Genomic DNA, 20005 nt, shown 5'->3' on the forward strand with positions numbered 1-20005 from the left:
AACCTGTGCATTTTTTAAAACTAGACACCTAGAGGAATCCAAGATGGGGTGACTTGTGGGGTTCTCACCAGGTTCTGTTACCCAGAATCCTTTGCAAACCTCAAAATTTGACCAAAAAAACACTTTTTCCTCCCATTTTGGTGAAAGAAAGTTCCGCAATCTGAGAGGAGCCACAAATTTCCTTCCACCCAGTGTTCCCCCAAGTCTGCCGATAAAAAATGGTACCTCACTTGTGGGGGTAGGCCTAGTGCTCGCAACAGGAAATGCCCCAAAACACAACATGGACACATCAGAATTACCGAATACAAAACTACCTGTTTTTGCGGGAGCACCTGTGTTTTTGGTCCAGGGCTCAGCAGCCATACAGGGAAACCTACCAAACCCAGACATTTCTGAACACTAGACGCCTGAGGGAGTCCAGGGAGGTGTGACTTGCGTGGATCCCCTAGTTTTTTCTTACCCAGAATCCTCATCAAACCTCAAATTTAGCTAAAAAAAAAACAAAACATATTTTTCCCACATTTCTGTGTGGAATCACTGCACCGGGACAAATTTCCTACCACCCAACGTTCCCCTCAGTCTCCCAGTAAAAATGATACCTCACTTGTGTAGGTGAGCCATGTGCCTGTGACAGGGAAGTGCCAAAAACATGTCAAAATTGGGGTGGAACCAAAGTGGGTACAAAAAGGGCAGCTTGAATTAAAACATTTCTAGGCTGACAAGTAGGGCAGAATATTTATCGGTATAGATGAGACAATGCTGATGGTTGGAATATTGTGGATTCCTGCAGATTCCGGAAGGTTCCATCACAAAAATGAGGAAGAAATGTGTGATTTGCTGCAATGTTGGAGGTTTGCTGGGCATTGGGGGGGTAAGAAAATGGTGCAGGTGCATGTGAAGCACACCACTCTCTGACTCACCCTGATGTTTAGTTTTCAGATGTGTCTAGGTCTTGTGGATTTTTGTACATGGCAGCATCCCAAAGTCCAAAAAGTGCAGCCTTCACCATTCCAAATGGGATGATTTTGAGAGTTAGCCAATCTTTCATGGCCCAAATATAAAACCAAAACCCCAAATAATCAAATGTCCTCTTGCTTGCCGTGGGATAAGATGTTTTAGTGTGCGGGGGAGAGCTGAAAGACTGTTTACCCCCTTCAGTTGGGGTGGGGGCATAACCATGCCCATACTGGTTAGTAGCCACCACCCCACTTTTTTTTTTATTTATTCCCTGGCATCTAGTAGACTGTCCCATCTGCCAACTCGTGGGCAGGACAACTTTGACCCCATTTCATTAGGGTGGGTTATGGAAATGGCCTATAATAAATTTAGCCCCCCAAGGGAGCGCTCCCCTTGCGTGACATTGAATAAAAAAAATAAAAATCCCTTGTATCAAGTGGTTTCTGCCCCCCTTGGGGGCACATTAGCGTAAGAAAAATAGTCTGATCTGCCCCCAAGGGGGGCAGAAATGGCCTAAAATTGATTTTGCCCCCAGGGGAGCGACCCTTCCCTAAAGGGTCGTTCCCCACTTATAAAAAAAATTAAAGTAAATAAAACATTTTTTTCATCCCTGGTGTCTAGTGGTTTCTGCCCTCCCCGGGCCAGATTGGCCTAATCATAATAGGCCGATCTGCCCCCGGGGGCAGAATGGCCTAAAAATAAATTGCCCCCCTGGAGAGCGGCCCTTGCCCAAGGGGCCGCTCCCCTTATGTATAAATATAAATAAATAAAAACATCCCTGGTGTCTGGTGAGATTGGCTTAATAAAAATAGGCCGATCTGGCCCCAAGGGGGGCAGAAATGGCCTAAAATTTATTTTGCCCCCAGAGGAGCGACCCTTGCCTAAGGGCTCGCTCCCCACATATAAAAAAAAAAGAAAGTAAACAATTTTTTTTTAATCCCTAGTGTTCAGCGGTATCTGCCCCACCTGCGGCCAGATTGGCATAATTATAATAGGCCGATGGCCTAAAAATAAATTGCCCCCCTGGGGAGCGGCCCTTGTCCAAGGGACCGCTCCCCTTTTGTATAAATATAAATAAATAAAAAATTCCCTGGTGTCCAGTGGTTTAATAAATTGCCCTCCTGGGGAGCGGCCCCTTATTCGATAATAAAAAATAAAAAAATGTCCCTGGTGTCTAGTGGCATTTCTGCTGCCTGATCGCATCGTGATCAGGCAGCAGAAATACTGATAAAGACATCAAAGGAAAGGAAAGGCCTTTCCTTTCCTTTGATGCCTCTCTCGGCCCCTCCACGTGATCGGAGGAGAAATGCTTTTGCATTTCTCCTCCGATCAGGGGTAGGCCTCTGATGAGGTCAGCGCGCAATCGTGCGCTGATGTCATCAGATGCCACAGGGGGGGAGGGGGGTAACGGGGTGGAAGGGGAAGCGATTCCCCTTCCATCCCTGCCCAGGAGAGTGGGGTGAGAGGCCCCCGGGGAGAGAGCTAGCGCTTCCCCTGAGGGCCCCTACTTGGACGTAACGGTTACGTCCTTGGCACCTGAGCAGGGCTTCCCAGGATGTAACCGTTACGTCCAGGGCATCTGAGGGGTTAATTACCCCCCTCACCTTGAGATTCAATGATAATATCTTGTGGTTTTGGAAACTCTCTCTCTATGGTCCTGAGATCACAAGCTAAGCAGTTAGGATCACACAATGGATCCTGTGCCCAGACATCAGTCATTATGCTATAAACCGGTTACCACTATTTGGCCCCAACCTAAGAGTTTTCCAGCTATGTTTGCACTGTATGTTATCAAGTGGGCATTATGATGCATGCTATCCCTTGCCACACTGGGCCATAGTTTCATATCATTTATATTCTCGGTCTATGATCAATATCTTTATCCCTGCAACATGATGTGCATTGCCTCTCCTCTGCACAGCAGCACTTCAACCATGGCAAAAACTGTTCAAAGGAGACCCACAGAGCAGCAGGAGGGACCCTACTGGAATTGGGTCATTAGAGAACAATATGAATGAGGTTTCCGATACTGCTGTGAAATCAGCCCCTTACCCGCTAGCATACCGGGGAAATGCCAGAGTGCAGAATGGCCAGTCCAGAACTGACCCCCCCACCATCTTTTCAGAGCTGAAGTCCAAGCTACATAACATGAAGTGCGTGAACCATAAAGGTTCTGATGAAATATGCATTCTGCTAGATTGCAGCCAATAGAACCCTCACAATCATTTCCTCTTTCCCAAAGGTCAAGTGCTGCAAATACTGGCCGGATGACACGGAAATATATAAAGACATCAAAGTCACGTTAATTGAAACTGAGCTGTTGGCCGAATACGTCATCCGAACCTTTGCAGTGGAAAAGGTAAGATGTTTAGAGTTTGTATGAATTATTTTATAAATGTCTTCCTATCTCATGGATGAGATTTGGAGGGGTGAAAAGACGTATTACCTTTACTGTTGAATTAACAAAATTATTTTTAACTTGACATCATGTTGTAGCCATGAAGCTTTTAATTTAGGAATAACTCAGAAATGTACTCTATAAAAATAGAAGCTGTTCAAAAGGAGAAGCCCTCTTTAACATCTGTAAGAAAGTATAATATGCAATGTTTTGAGGAGTTGTATGATACAACCACGCATGCCGGAACCACACATGCTTTAAAAACATGGTCGAAACCATGACTGGATCTTTTCCATGCTTGCCTTTACCATGCATGCCTTTGCAACAAATTTAGTTGTAAAAGCATGCTTAGTGAAGGCTTATGTGGAAATGGCAAGCACGGTTGTGTCATACAACCCCCCCCTTAACCTAAAAAACGACCCCAACCTCCATGAGGCCCAAAACTATCCCCACCCCTAAACCCCCCCCCCCAAAAAAAAAAACCTGGCCCCCTGTTTACATAACACTGCCCTGATCCCCCACCCACCCTGAGCCCTAAAACCTCCCCCCACCCCTGAAAACTGAAGTACCCCACCAACCTCACCCGCCCTGAACCCTAAAACCTTCCCCACCCCTAATAACGAAACTACCCTCATCGCCCTAAAAAAAACTATCCCCCCCGCCCCTAACAAATAAAGTACCCCTGAACCCTCCCATCCACCCTAATCTCTACCAGATAAACATCCCCAAACCCCACCCGCCCCTAAAAAATAAACTACCCCACCTACCCTAAGTCATTAATCCACCCCACTGCTAAAAACTACCCCTAAACACTGCCCCAGCCCCACTTAACTCACTGCATCCTCTCCTGATCCTTCATGCTTTCCTCTCTCCTCCTGCCCTTCCTTATATCGTCCCCGCTCTGAAAGATAAACTATCCTGCCCCCCCGTCCCTGCCCCTAAAAAATTAACTACCCAACCCCATCTACCCTAAGCCCTAGGACAGAAATCCTACAGGGTATTGGAATGTTTCATTCAAAATCGCAAGAGAAAGAGGACAGTGTTAGACCTAAAACGAAGAAAAAGAATGAGCGTCTCTATGAAATTGAGTCGAAGTCAGATGAAGCTAAGAAATCGCGGACTTATGATAGTGATGAATTTGAATTTATAACACAATTATTGAGAAATCGTCCCCCGCCATATGCAGCACGAGAGGCAAGTCCAGGTACTTGTATTTGTCCAAGTGCACCACCTTCAGTCATGGTAACAAAGCCAAGTACAGATCACAACTAATATTCCTGCTTTTACAGTTATCCAAACTCCTGTGATTTAGACTGTAGCTCAGCCTGTAGTTTATTCTACAGTTTCTTTTGTAAGTTCTGCACTGAGTATTACAGTACCGGTGGCACCACAGATTTTCCAGAAATCAATGATGGTCCAGGTGGAGTCTACACCTAGTTCAGTGACTCCAGTGCAAGTTGTTAGTCAAGCTCAGACAATGCCAAGATATACTCCAGTTACAGTAACACAAACAAGTTCCTCAGTACTTACAGGTAGGCTTGTGGGGTGCCGGTCGGGATAGTTCTTTTTTTTTTAGTGGTTGGGGAACAACCAGCACAAACGTAAAAACAATTCTCAAAGTGTCTATCCATAGGTTACTGCACTGGAGTTCTTCGTTGTCATCCACAGAGAGAGTACATTCATTTTGTCTCCACTTTTTGAAAATATGACTGCAACTTGGAACACCTGTTGAATGGGAAAGATTTGATGTGGCCATCCCATTATTGTGGTTTGCCTTTTAAGTGTAGCAGGGTTATTTGTTCCCTAATGACCAACTAGAATTCCCTTTAGAGATAGGTTAGGTAATGGACTGCACATACAGGCATTTTTACAGCCCCCACTCTGAAACAGAAACAGGTGTAGTCTGTTGCTGCTTTCATATATAACATTTCAAATTACCGGTCAACTAAAATGTATGATGAGGGAACACGGTTAAGGAATGGCCAGTTCACTTGATGAGTGTATCTCAGTTTATATATACATATTCAAATGTAGATACATTGATTTGCATGGAAAGTAAGGGAAATATAAGTTAAATCTTGCACTTTTAACATGGCAGATTAGTATCAAAGGGAGATCAAACTTGTGTAGACTGTTAGGACCCTTGGTTTTGCTGGTAAAATATCACTTGAACAAGCAGTGCATCGGATAGAAACATCTAGTTGCAGATTCCTTTCCTTAGAATTTCCCCCAGGAGTGAGTCTGGATCCAGAGATTTTTCTCAAGCAGTACCCCTGCACACCATTAAGTAGCGTCAATCAGCTCTGCGTCCATCGTCGGTGTCATGCGCGCCACATATGATGTCATGGGTCCTATATAGGCACCTTCCTGACATGCTGACGTCAGTTCTTTTCTTTCCATGCCAGCCTAGTGCTGGTCTGAAGAAGATCTACCCCTCAGTAATGTAATTTTTTTACTGATATTTTTCAACTTTTTGTGAAGGTTTTTTAAGTGTCTATACTCCTGGTGCATCGAGGATGTCTTTGCATAAGGCCAGGTTCAAGCCCTACGGATCCTGTTATCCGTGATAGATCCACACCTGCTGTACCTGTGGTGTCTGGAACACAAGCACAACCTGAAGTTGTGCTCCGAATGCCGGGCTTTGAATCCAAAAGCTTTGAGGGAGCAGTCCCTAAAGCTCCTTGCGGACCGCTGCTCGGCTCTGCATAGGTCTCTATCTTGGTCAAGAGGAAGGTCCCGGGTCGATAGCAGCACCCCTCCTTAATCGCCGTCCAACTCCAAGTCCTCGAGACACTCTGGTAAGTTGAGGCACATGAAGAAGTCAGAGAAGAACAAGTGTTCTTCTACTCCACCCAGTCTCTCGGCCGATGAAATGAGGGAAAAGAAGGGTTGTTATAGGCCTCTGTCATCAGAGCCTGCTCCTTGGTTGGCTCCGCGCCTCCCCAAGTATCCGTGAGCCAGAGCAATCGCTGCCCAGCTTAGAGTTTTCTGAGGCCGTGCGCCTCATCTTTGGGCAGTCTGATACCACCAGAGTGCCCTCGGGCTGGAAGGGGCCCCCTCAGGTTCCACACCAGAAGCTTTGGATCCAGGGGGATCCAATGGTTCCATTCTTGGATCCTGACCGGCATCGGTTGTACCACTCCCAAAGACATCTGGCTTCTTGGGGGATGTCCAAGCTAACCTTCTGGACATGCCCTTTGATGCACCCATCTCTTCGGAGAGAAAGCCGACTCAGCACTAAAGCGCTTCAGGGATTCTTGTGCTACGGCGAGGTCCTTGGGCCTCGCGGCGGCCCCTCGCCCCTCTGTCTGCTTTTCACCCCTTTTCTTGCTTCGGAATGGACACCCTGTCATGTCTGTTTCCCCCCAGCCACCTGCTGCACATGCTGCCCAGTCTCTGCGTGGCCTGGTACGTGGCATCCACCATCCTTGTGGATCAGGGAGCCAGCGGTCTAGCAAGTCTCCCAGCCCCTCACCCACCACGCAGCTGCCTCCAAGCCTTCCTAGTCTGACACTTCCCTCCAGGGACCAGTTGGAGGCAGGATCTGCCATTGCCTGACATGCTGGCTGTCCATCACATCAGAAAGGTGGGTTTTGCAGATAGCCTAAAAGGGTTATCCCCTCCCCTTTGAAACTACCCCTCCATCCATACCACCATCCTACGATAGGATGACAGAGGATCACTTGACACTTCTTCATGAGAAAGCTGTGGCTTCTGGCACACGGAGCCATAGAGAGTGTCCCTGTGCCAGTAGTAGATTGTGGGTGCTATTCCCACTACTTTCTGGTGCCCAGAAAGGACAAGGGCCTTTGCCCTATCCAAGGCCTTTAGTCCCTCAACCTCTTACTCAAGAAGGAGAAGTTCAAAATGCTCACTCTGGCTCAGGTTCTATCTACCCTAGACCCCAATAGACTGGATGGTAGCATTGGACTTGCAGGGCGCCTACTTTCACATTCCCGTCCTGCTTGCCAAAAAAACATTACTTGTGGTTCACCATATGCCACAAGCACTTTCAGTTCACCTTGCTACCCTTTGGCCCCACCAGTGCCCCTCAGATGTTCACCAAGGTGATGATGGTGGTTGCAGCTCATCTGCACAGTTCAGAGGTTTCAGTCTTCCAACATCTCAACGACTGGCTGTTGAAGTCGTGCCCACCCTAGGCTGTTGTCTCCCACCTCCAGACAATGGTGGACTTTCTGTATTCGCTGGGTCTCACTCTAAACATGCCGAAGACACACCTGACTCCCTCTCAGACACTCCCTTTCATCAGAGCTGTTCTGGACACAGTGAAGTTTTGCGTTTATCTTTCCAAGCAGCGAGTACAGGACATTCAAGCTATGATACCGATGTTTCAGCCTTATCCTGGATTTCGGTGAGAATGACTCTGAGACTTCTAGGCCTTACAGCTTCCTGCATCCTGCTGGTGACACATGCCAGATGGCATATGTGGGGTCTGAAATGGGACCTGAAGTTACAGTGGGTGCAGCATCAGGGTAATCTCTCCAACATGGTCCAGATCTCGGAGGGAATTGCACAATATCTCCAGTGGTGATCCCTCTCCCTTCCCCAACCACATCTGCAGTAGTGCAGGTGTGTCACTCCTGGGATAGGACGAACACATGGGGGAGGCAGGGATCAGAGGCTTTTGGTCTCTGCGGAGTCCGGATTCCATTTCAGTCTTCTGGAGCTCATGGTGATCAGGCTAGCATTGAAAGCATTCCTTCCCTCTCTCAAAGGGAAAGTGGTGCAGATGTTCATGGACAACACCACTGCCATGTTGTACTGCAACAAACAGGGTGGGGTGGGGTTGTGGAACCTTTGTCAGGAGGCCTCTGCGCCTCAGGACATGACTGGAACATCAGTGTAAATCCCTGGTGGTTCAATATCTGGCGGACTCTCTGAATATTAAAGCAGACAAACCCATCCGTCAATGCTTCGTCCATCACAAATGGCACCTCCATCCAGAGGTGGCGCAAGGTCTCTTTCAGCAGTGGGGAGAGCCTTGGTTCGATCTATTTGGCTCTGCAGAGAATGTACACTGTCAGCAATATTGTGTATTGGAGTTTCCAAGGCAGCAATCGCTCAGCGATGCTTTTAGTTTTCAGTGGAACTTAGGCCTTTGTACACCTTTCCGCCCATACCACTTTCTCAAGAAAATCAAGAAAGACCAGGCCCAATTGATTGCGTGGGTAGGCCTAATGCACATGACAGGAAAGGCAACATGGACACATCACATTTTTACATTGAAATCTGACGTGTTTTTTGCAAAGTGCCTAACTCTAGATTTTGGCCTCTAGCTCAGCCGGCACCTAGGGAAACCTAGAAAACCTGCACAGTTTTGAAAACTAGACACCTAGCGGAATCCAAGATGGGGTGACTTGTGGGGCTCTGGTCAGGTTCTGTTACCCAGAATCCTTTGCAAACCTCAAAATGTGGCCAAAAAAACACTTTTTCCTCACATTTCGGTGACAGAAAGTTCTGGAATCTGAGAGGAGCCATAAATTTCACCCAGCGTTCCCCCAAGTCTCCCGATAAAAATGGTACCTCACTTTTGTGGGTAGGCCTACTGCCTGCGACAGGAATAGATCACACAGCGGTCAATGTTGGTACTTACATGAGGCAACTGTTGAGCCTGGGGTGATCCATTCCTTACGCAGGCACTAGGTATAGGCACTCAAGTGGGGTTGTGTTTTTATCAGGAGAGGTGAGGAATCACTGGGTGGTAGGAATTTTGTGGATCGCAGCATATTCCTGTAGTTTGTGTGACAGAAATGCAAGAAAAATCGAGTTTTTATTCAACATTTCAGCTTTGCAGGGTATTCTGGGTAAGAAAACTTTGGGGAATCCACCCAAATCACACCTCTGTGGACTCCCCCAGATGTCTAGTTTTCAGAAATGTTTGGGTTTAGTATGTTTCCCTATATAGCCGCCGAACCCAGGACCAAAAACACAGGTCCCTGCCTTACAAAACCAGTTTGTTTTGTGATAGATAATTTTGATGTTTCCACAATACAATTTGGGCAGTGGAATTCGGGGTTGAACTAAATTGGGGAGATCCCAAGAGAGCACCCTCTCTGTGCTTGCCCCCGCATTCACCTGCTCTCTGGGTTGGGCTAACCCACTATTACCCTGTTGCACAGACTGTGCTTGCGAAGGGACAGCAGGACTGCCCTCATCACCTCCCTCACAATTTACTGGAAGGAGTTATCCAATGGGACTCCTCCAACTGAAAAAACACTCCCAGAGTCTGCGCCATTGTCCTATCCCTCAGATGCTGTCTCTGTCTCTGATCCTATGTCAGAGCTGTCCTTTATAACCAGAGTGAGGTCAGCAGCAGTCATCCATCAAGATGCCATCTCTGCTATTGGCTAAACTGTTGCTCTAAAACACTAGCCTACATAGACAGTCACAAAATTGCTGGTGTGTGTGTGTGTGATACGTGCAGCATTAGAGGCCATCTTACATGCGCTTCTTCCCTCAATCAGCACGTTCTTTCAAGACACTCAAACATCTGGTCACATACCATTCGTCACAGTCTTTAGTACCTCCTGCGCCCAGTCCAACAATCATTATTGGTGCTCCCACACCCATGTCCTCCTCCTCGGATTCCCTCATTGCCACCCAGCAAACGTGCTCTTCATCTCTCCATAGCCACCCCACACATACATTTCATTTGTATCATAGCGCAGGTAGTGGCTGACTTTACTAACGTACTCAGCTATTTACTTAAAATACAGATTTGCTCTTTGCAGTAGTCATATAAACCTTCTGCGCTTCTTTATGGCACTAAAACTGCCACTAGACAAAAGTCTGATCCTTTTGTAGCAGAAACATAATCACAAGACTTACTTGACTTCTTTATTGCTGCCTAAAAGCTACAGTTGAAATGCGTCAGTTGAAGTATGTGCACTGCTTTGAAGACGCAAGCTGCAACTGCAAGACAACTGGTGGCAAATATATATATATATATATATATATATATATACAGGGAGTGCAGAATTATTAGGCAAGTTGTATTTTTGAGGATTAATTTTATTATTGAACAACAACCATGTTCTCAATGAACCCAAAAAACTCATTAATATCAAAGCTGAATATTTTTGGAAGTAGTTTTTAGTTTGTTTTTAGTTTTAGCTATGTTAGGGGGATATCTGTGTGTGCAGGTGACTATTACTGTGCATAATTATTAGGCAACTTAACAAAAAAAAAAAAAATACCCATTTCAATTATTTATTATTACCAGTGAAACCAATATAACACCTTTACATTCACAAATATACATTTCTGACATTCAAAAACAAAACAAAAACAAATCAGTGACCAATATAGCCACCTTTCTTTGCAAGGACACTCAAAAGCCTGCCATCCATGGATTCTGTCAGTGTTTTGATCTGTTCACCATCAACATTGCGTGCAGCAGCAACCACAGCCTCCCAGACACTGTTCAGAGAGGTGTACTGTTTTCCCTCCTTGTAAATCTCACATTTGATGATGGACCACAGGTTCTCAATGGGGTTCAGATCAGGTGAACAAGGAGGCCATGTCATTAGATTTCCTTCTTTTATACCCTTTCTTGCCAGCCACGCTGTGGAGTACTTGGACGCGTGTGATGGAGCATTGTCCTGCATGAAAATCATGTTTTTCTTGAAGGATGGAGACTTCTTCCTGTACCACTGCTTGAAGAAGGTGTCTTCCAGGAACTGGCAGTAGGACTGGGAGTTGAGCTTGACTCCATCCTCAACCCGAAAAGGCCCCACAAGCTCATCTTTGATGATACCAGCCCAAACCAGTACTCCACCTCCACCTTGCTGGCGTCTGAGTCGGACTGGAGCTCTCTGCCCTTTACCAATCCAGCCACGGGCCCATCCATCTGGCCCATCAAGACTCACTCTCATTTCAGCAGTCCATAAAACCTTAGAAAAATCAGTCTTGAGATATTTCTTGGCCCAGTCTTGACGTTTCAGCTTGTGTGTCTTGTTCAGTGGTGGTCGTCTTTCAGCCTTTCTTACCTTGGCCATGTCTCTGAGTATTGCACACCTTGTGCTTTTGGGCACTCCAGTGATGTTGCAGCTCTGAAATATGGCCAAACTGGTGGCAAGTGGCATTGTGGCAGCTGCACGCTTGACTTTTCTCAGTTCATGGGCAGTTATTTTGCGTCTTGGTTTTTCCACACGCTTCTTGCGACCCTGTTGACTATTTTGAATGAAACGCTTGATTGTTCGATGATCACGCTTCAGGAGCTTTGCAATTTTAAGAGTGCTGCATCCCTCTGCAAGATATCTCACTATTTTTGACTTTTCGGAGCCTGTCAAGTCCTTCTTTTGACCCATTTTGCCAAAGGAAAGGAAGTTGCCTAATAATTATGCACACCTGATATAGGGTGTTGATGTCATTAGACCACACCCCTCCTCATTACAGAGATGCACATCACCTAATATGCTTAATTGGTAGTAGGCTTTCGAGCCTATACAGCTTGGAGTAAGACAACATGCATAAAGAGGATGATGTGGTCAAAATACTCATTTGCCTAATAATTCTGCACTCCCTGTATATATAGCAGCCCCCAGGGAAACCACACATGCACTGACAAAAGTGGGGGGTGTCCTGTTTTCCTAGACCCCCCCCAAGTGAAATCCCTGGCATCTAGTGGCATTCATGAAGGCCAGGTATGAAAGGTGAGAGTCTCCCCTTTCATACGAGGCCTTCCCAATGGGGAAAACAATGTGACGCGAGGCGCGCTGACGTCACAAAGGGGCGGGGGAAGACATGGAAGCTCTTCCGTGTCTCCCAGGGATAAACAAAAAAAAAAGAAAATCATCGGGTGCGATGCACCTGAGGATTTTCAAACCCCCTCGCCGGTGTCGGCCAGTTGTCGTGACCCACACCAGGGAGGTAGTGCGGGCGCAACCCGTGGCCGACGCCTGCACTAAAGGGGTTAAGAAACGTAATGGCATAGCCAAATTACGCTCTCTCAACAGTATCCAGAAAAAGCTATAGCTCCTGGTTGGCATGCATACTTGCTTCCTGGTATAATGAAAGAATTAGTACACCACTGAACATGACAGCTCAGAACTGTAAATGACAGTAACTATGGAAGGCATTCGGTTTTATTACAGTTATCTGAGTTGCTCATGATGATCTCGTGTAATGGTGTGTGGCGCCCACTGCAGCCTACTTGATAATTCCTCAGAACTGGGTACTTTTCCACTGTAACATATGGGCTTGTCAAAAACAGATGATTAATTTTAAAAAACTGGAAAAAGGGGGAGTAAATAATGTTTAGTTTATAGATATTTTTCTAATAGATTTAATGTTATCTTACATAACATCCCTATTGAGGCTCAGTGAGCCTTTGAGGCTTCTGCCGAAAGCTTGCCTCTGCTGCCGCCAGGACGACTGGCCTCCGGAGTGCACCAGATAGAAACAAATGGCCTCAAAAAATGCCTTATTGCTATGATGAAGGGAGTACTCAATAGTCAAAATGTCATTTACCATACAGCGCTGAAAATCTATGCACCCTAGTGGGGAGTAGGGGGACATCAACAGCTAAATATGTAATTTCCTTTGGAGAGGAATATATTGTGTTGCCTTGGCACTGGGTGGCTAACAAAGGTAGGTGTGCTCAATCCTTCAAATCAAACCAATCTCCTTTAGCAAGTAAGATTTCCCAAAATGGTGTTCGCTGTATTATTCCCATTGAACGCTCTCAGAGGCAGTTCAGATCCAAGTGTTCGGTAAACACTGACTTTATAATCAACATAATGTGGGGCTGATGTGATGATTGCAACATGGTAACGGGAAACTGCATTAAGAAAGCTGTCGTTACCATGCAGTACTTTTACCAAGTATCTGTTACCCATGCACATGCCTTTACAACACATGCCTTTACAATGAAAATATAAGTATATATATATATATATCAAGGTAAGGATGTTTTAGGGTTTTTGGTTGGCAAGGGTAATTTAGGGTTTAGGATGGGTAAGGGAATTTGGATTGCAAGGGTAATTTTAGGCTTCAGGGGGTAGGGGTATCCGGTGGTAATTTTAGGAGGGGTAGGGGTATTTGGGTGGCCAGGGTGTTTCTAGTGTTTAGGATGGGTAAAGGTATTTGGGTGGCAAGGGTAATTTTAGGGTTTACAGTGGGTAAGGACATTTGGGTGGCAAGGGTGTTTTTAGAGTTTAGGGTGCATGAGGGTATTTGGGTAACAAGGATGTTTTTAGGGCTTAGGTTGGGTAGGGGTATTTGGGTGGCAAGGGTGTTTTTAGGTTCTGGGGCGGTTCAGTCTAGGGGTTTGGGCATTATTATAAGATATATATATATATATATATATATATATATATATATATATATATATATATACACACACACACACACACACACACACACACACACACACACACACATACACACACTTACCTGCAAAATACTTGCATTTTCATTGTAAAGGTATACGTGCATTACAAATTTGCATGGTAAAGACATATGCATAGTAATGGTTGCATTGGAAAGGCATGCGTGGTAATGGCATGTGTGGTTCCGTCATACAACCATGGTCACATGTTCATTATTAGGGCTGGTGTTAGCCATGACCTTTTGATTTTACTAGAAATGTATATAAAATATAGTTACTTATAAGACTTTCAGCCAGCTCTCTTCATCCATTGGTCTTCTGTTGTGCCATTCACATTTTCCTTCTGCCCACTACATCATACAGCATAGAGCACGTAGATGGCCTACTTCAGCTATTGGTTAATTGCACTGTGAGTGATGGCATTCTGCTGTTTCACAAGGAGCAGATCCAAAGACATAGAAGTTCCCCTCAGTGTCAGGGGCTGCTATGGCAGTGTGAACTTTTTTGAGATCAAAGAAAATGTTTGCTTTAATGCAATTCTTTTTTTTATATTGACAGAGACACAGCAGCTCCCAGAACAATAAAGTTTGTTTTTACAAAAGTCATGACAAAACAAGAGGAGCATAGGCAAAAGTCAAAATGCTGTCATTCAAACCCAGCCATGTGGTGTTAGCCAGTGGTTGATAATTTTTTATGTATATTTTGAACAGCAATTTACATACTAAACGTAAGATATGTGCATAGAATTAGTAGTACATATTATGTACAATAATTGTTGATTATGTATTTGTGCTGCTGGAGACTGTATGCATTGCCTGAACCACAATACAAATGTGTTTTCCTTGTAGGATACCTGAGAGGGAATGCACTCTTTTGCCAGCTACCAAGCATTTACATCATTAAAATATTTCACTGTTCTTTTTTTAACCAAAGTGTATTGTACTTGTATGGTGGTGTGGAGGCATTTTCTATGATAGCTTTTAAGTGATTAACCCTTCTTCATTCTTATGTTCATACAGCGAGGTGCACATGAGATCCGAGAAATCCGTCAGTTTCACTTCACGGGTTGGCCGGATCATGGGGTACCATACCACGCCACTGGTCTGCTGGGATTTGTACGGCAAGTCAAATCCAAAAGTCCACCCAACTCAGGTCCTCTGGTTGTACACTGCAGGTACGGAGCACAGTATGCTGGTTTATCATGTGTGTCCATACAGTGTCAATTAAGCAGCGCAGGGGTGTAGCTTCCTCTGTGCAGCAGGTGAAGTGCCACCATCTCCGAGAGGCCTGAGCAGTGCACTGAACCTTGATTACTGCTGCACTTTATAATTTAGAAAGCAGCCGGGGAGCCCATCTCCTTCTTCGCACGAGGGCCCATAACACTGAATACTCTATTGAGCAGCAGATACCCATTTTTGGGTTCTAGTCTGCCTTCCTTAGCGACCTTTGGCTGGGAAATGTTTCCTTGGTGAATCTACATGCTAGGTAACCTGATGAGGCTCAAATGTGCTCATTAGCCCTTTAAGAGGGTTATTGGGCTATTAAGCTTTATATGGTGGCGAGAGCACTGACAATTGTGATGATATACTAATTATTCTGAGATATGTTATATTGCTTATGGCATGCTTTCTTCATAGTGCTGGAGCTGGTAGAACAGGCTGCTTTATCGTCATCGATATTATGCTGGATATGGCAGACAGGGAAGGAGTCGTAGACATATACAACTGTGTGAGGGAGCTTCGATCGAGGAGAGTCAACATGGTACAGACCGAGGTATGCTCTTAGCCTTCTCTTTCCTGCTTTTTCTTCCTCTATCTATGGCGACCTAGTGCACATTATTGATGCATGATTTGTTAGTGCATCAGACCTTAATAAGTAAACTTACAAGGGGAGACGAATAGGTCGATGAACCTTTTGACTCGTAATTAAGAAGTTCTTACCATAGCTCCAGTACATAATCAATAATCATTATCAATCAATAAAATCAATAAACAATGGAGTCAGTAAATGTCACGCACCATGACCTTCCAGCCATGAATAACCAACATCTTTAGTAAACGTTTAGTAAGTTCATTTCCCTTATATTAACAATACTAAAATCATGTAAATTAATCTCAAGATCAAATTAAACACATACAAAAGCAAGGCTGGTTGTCCAAAGCAGCGGAGGAAAAGCAATCTAATTAAAGCTTGAACCACAACACATTCTAGAGCTACAGTGCAAATAATGTGTCAGCAGCGACAATGTTATAGCATACATGAAATTCAACAAGGTAATTCATTAATCGTTAGTACCTGTAATTGTCAGTCATTTGTGAGTGCCCTTAACTATCGTCAAATTAGGATCAGCATGTTGGACCTTATGCGAAACAATTTAGAAACATTAATTTAGAAAAACATCTAACTATGGATCTATCAAAACAGCGCAATTGCTACCTGGAAAGAAAAGGCATAAAATGCATATTAGTCATGTATCATCATATTTACCTATCCACGGTATGGGTCAGCAAAGCAGACTCAGTCTTCGTCCTCAGTCGATCAACAAAGCATCAGGCTCTCAGTCAGAGAGTATGAGCCCAATGACAAAATGAATCTCGAACCTCTCCAAAGTCTCTTCTTTAGTCTCTAGTTTCTAATCTCAAATTCTCAAATCTGAATAATTCTCTTCTATTGTGTTGTCATTTCAAAGTCACCTAAACTATCCCCTAATTCCCTATTGGTCAGTTAATCATACGTTTATACTTTATCCAATAGTATTTCTACACCAAATCTATGAATTCGAATATTTCTTTAATCACATAAAGTTGATTGGTTCACTTTACGATTTCCTATCATCCGGCTCGTCAGGTAACAATATTGTTGCATCTTCAGCTCCAGTCAGTGTCTTCATTGTTCTCGTCCTGGGAAAGTACATCTCACACACATTACACATAAGTTGTTACACTAGTGGAAACATTATCTCCTTGCAGTCGGTTCTCACGAAAAGCTTTTGTTAAGCACTTTTAACAAGACAATGGACAATTCACAGTTTAATTCACTCCGTAAGCATTTTTATTAACCGCTAAGAACTACAGCATATGCATGAGGCCTCGCAAAATAGGCCAAGACACTCGCTAAGTAAAGGCCTACAATTAGTAAAGCTAGAGCACACTTCATAACCCTTAATATGACATATTACTACATTAGTCTAATACATTTTCAATATTTCATAAGTATTAATCATCAGTTAGTACATTTCGTGAACGCTGGTGGCCATTCTTCCAGGTCACATTTTCAAATGAATGCATTATTTTTCTACGTTATTCATTTTCTACATAAACTCATTATTCAAAATACATAAACACTCATTAATAATTTATAATTAAAACACCTATGCTAGCAGATCCTAGATAAAAGGTGCGTATACTCACCAAAGGAATCCAGATGTAATGTTTGAAAGCAATGCGGCAATCTCAGATTTTCTGCATAGTTACCAAGTGGCACCTCTGAAGTTGAATATTACAGTTTTTTCCAGGAGGCATGATTCTGTCTATTGCCCATTAAAAATATGTAAGTGATGCAATCTAAATTGCATTGGCTTTCTTCATTTTTTCTTAACTTTTTTGCACACTTCTGGTGTTCTGCCGTCTCTAATCTTGTGGAAATTGCCTTGAAGATGAATACTTGCGAGAGATCTAGCATGGTAACTGAAAGTCGATGAAACAAAACTCTATTAAATGACCCTTACTCCAAGCTCATTCTGAATAATGCGTTCATGTTTCACATCTGCGGCTCTGTGATGAGATATCGGTCTAGTCAATTATATCTTTAAAGAGATGATCTCTGACAGAGTTAAACCAATTATAGTGCTGGTTGGGATTGATTGGTGGTTTGGAACAGTATTAAACACCTTTGTTATTCCTTCATGCATGATAACCTTTTCAAGTGACGGACACCCAAGATTGTCTGACCGATGATGGGAGGCCATTAGAATGAGGACTGGGTATTCTAATCTTCATTTTAGTAGGTGGTGTCTTAGTTTTTCTTTGGACTGAGATGAGACACATGAATTTCTAAGGTGTACCTGTGCAATTAGTGCCTTAAGAAGTTTAAATGGCTTCACATGCAGCTTTTCCTTACCAGAGTCAGACTGTTGTTCTAAGAAGAAGTTTTGTTTCATTTCGAGGTTTTCTAAAGTATTTACCTCAAATCGCTTTGCCCTGTGGAGAGGAGGGAAAAGGGATAGGAGTTATTTAAATGTGGCATTAAACAGTCTGAATGACAAATTCAAAAAGAGATCAGTGAAGGCGTTCCAAATCTTCTGAGAGAAAGTGTGCTACAAGGGAGCTGAACAGAGCCATGGGTAGACGCGGGTGGGTTCAGTGAGGTAGTTCTGAATCTTTGTGAGGCAGCCTGGGTAAAACATCCAGGTACAAATCAGAGTGCACCAAATTTACCTTCACTCTAAATGTGTTGTTAGTAGACAACAAATTCTCCCTCAGCAATATAATTAAGGGTCAAATCCCTTTCTCTAAATCGTAGCCCCATATTTCTTTCACTATTTATAGTCTTTATTTACCTAATTAGCATATGTGTGATTTCATGTAATGGAGATCAAAATAGCATTTTTGTTGGTGGCAGGCACCAGAAATCTCAAACAACATTCACGGTTACTCATTTAAGTGCGGTTAGACCTTTACTTTATTTGTAGATCACAAGAAACCCAGGAATGATAATGCCGTTTTGTGCATTCTATTTCGAACCATAACCTTCAGGAGAAGAGGGCTCACCTTATTGGGGGCACATTAAACGTGCATAGACATTCTGCATAGACATTCTGCTGTTATCTTCACCACTACCACATCCCAGCTTTTATCTCAGGAAGATAGCCCTTTCGCTGCTTATCTGTGAGATCATTTGTGTTACTCTGTGCTACCTCTCAAAAACGTAGGCTACAATCTGGCAACTATCGGCAAACCTGCTTGCTGCCACACATGAAAATGTCTCACTCACATGTTGCACACAGAGAAATAAGAAAGGGTGAGGGTAGCATGTTTATTCTCAAAACAGATTAACTCACTTATTGGTTTCCTCTGCAAAGATCGATCAGTATGAGTCAAATCATAGCCTTTGCACTTCTGCTAATGTGTTTTCTACTCAGATCTCTCCAACAACTTTTGAATATTTTCCAGTGTGTCAGTAGATGTTTATGAACAATATAAATAAAAAATAACACCAGAGAACACTTCTTTGCAACATATTTGAAAAAATTGATCTAATATTCAAGAATTGTAGGTAATACAGTAATATGCTGTTATATTCTGTTGTAGTTGGCCCTCTCTGCAGGGTTTTTCCCAAATGTTTGCCTTCACTCCTCCTGGTTTCCGAAACCCTTTTTGTTGGGTTTTAGTGCTCATCTGCTCTCTCCTTTAATCCAGTAAAATTGTTTTACTCCCAATTGGCACATTAAATTTACTTTAAAGACCCTAGTAACGTTGGCACTAAATGATTCCCAGGGCATGTCAATTCAATGCTACTAGTGGGTCGCAAGCACTTATTGTGTCCTTTTTAAATATGTCTTAGGTCTGCCACTGCAGCCTGAGTGTGCAGTTTTAAAATGCAGTTTTTGACCTGGCAAAAAAACCTAAACCTTATTTTTTTCAAGTCACCCCTAGGGTAAGGCCTAAGCAGCCCATAGGGTAGAGTGCAGTGTATTTAAAAAGTTGGCCATGTACTTTTAACCTTTACATATTCTGCTAGGAAACTCTGAAATTCATTTTCACTACTGCAAGTGTTAGGATATAAGTCACGGAAACGTTGTACGTTTATGTAGGCTTTATTCCAAAATATAGCCCCGACAGCAATACACAAATACGCTGCTTCCCTCCATACGCCTGTACGAGAAAACCACCACCCTCGAATCCTCCCACTGCATTCCACCGTAAACATTCCATTGCTCGCATGGATTATGCAGCGCAAGCCCAGCTGATTACATTCCACCAATACAACACATCTTCCCCTTTACATTTATGCAACCTCTATATATTTATTTACCAAAAGACTATGCATTATAGCACTAAACAACACTTTATATTATTATTATTTTTGTTATTTTTTTAACAATTGACATAATCAATTTTCACACATAATCACTAAGCTTTCCAGGTCTTGTGATTCTTCTACCACATCTACAATGTTTTTTTATTTTTTTCGGTTCTGCCACCCTTTTGTACCTGAACACCGTTATCTCTATGTGCCTGTGCAACATTAGCATGTTGTGTGGGGGCATTGACCTCCTTCTGCGAATGCATGTTATTTCT

At 43.6% G+C, this 20005-nt stretch overlaps 1 protein-coding gene across 14 annotated transcripts in view; it reads left to right on the plus strand.

Moving 5' to 3' along the window:
- PTPRM (protein tyrosine phosphatase receptor type M) overlaps positions 1-20005 on the plus strand; it is a 1480454-nt gene that overhangs the window by 1381728 nt on the left and 78721 nt on the right. For all 14 annotated transcript variants that reach the window (XM_069218824.1, XM_069218808.1, XM_069218810.1 and 11 more), the window contains 3 exons: positions 3200-3316; positions 14726-14880; positions 15344-15479. In XM_069218824.1, coding sequence (XP_069074925.1) covers positions 3200-3316; positions 14726-14880; positions 15344-15479 — 408 coding nt within the window. The remainder of the gene's footprint in view (positions 1-3199; positions 3317-14725; positions 14881-15343; positions 15480-20005) is intronic.

This window comes from Pleurodeles waltl, chromosome 2_1, assembly GCF_031143425.1.
Source record: "Pleurodeles waltl isolate 20211129_DDA chromosome 2_1, aPleWal1.hap1.20221129, whole genome shotgun sequence".
Classification (NCBI taxonomy): domain Eukaryota; kingdom Metazoa; phylum Chordata; class Amphibia; order Caudata; family Salamandridae; genus Pleurodeles; species Pleurodeles waltl.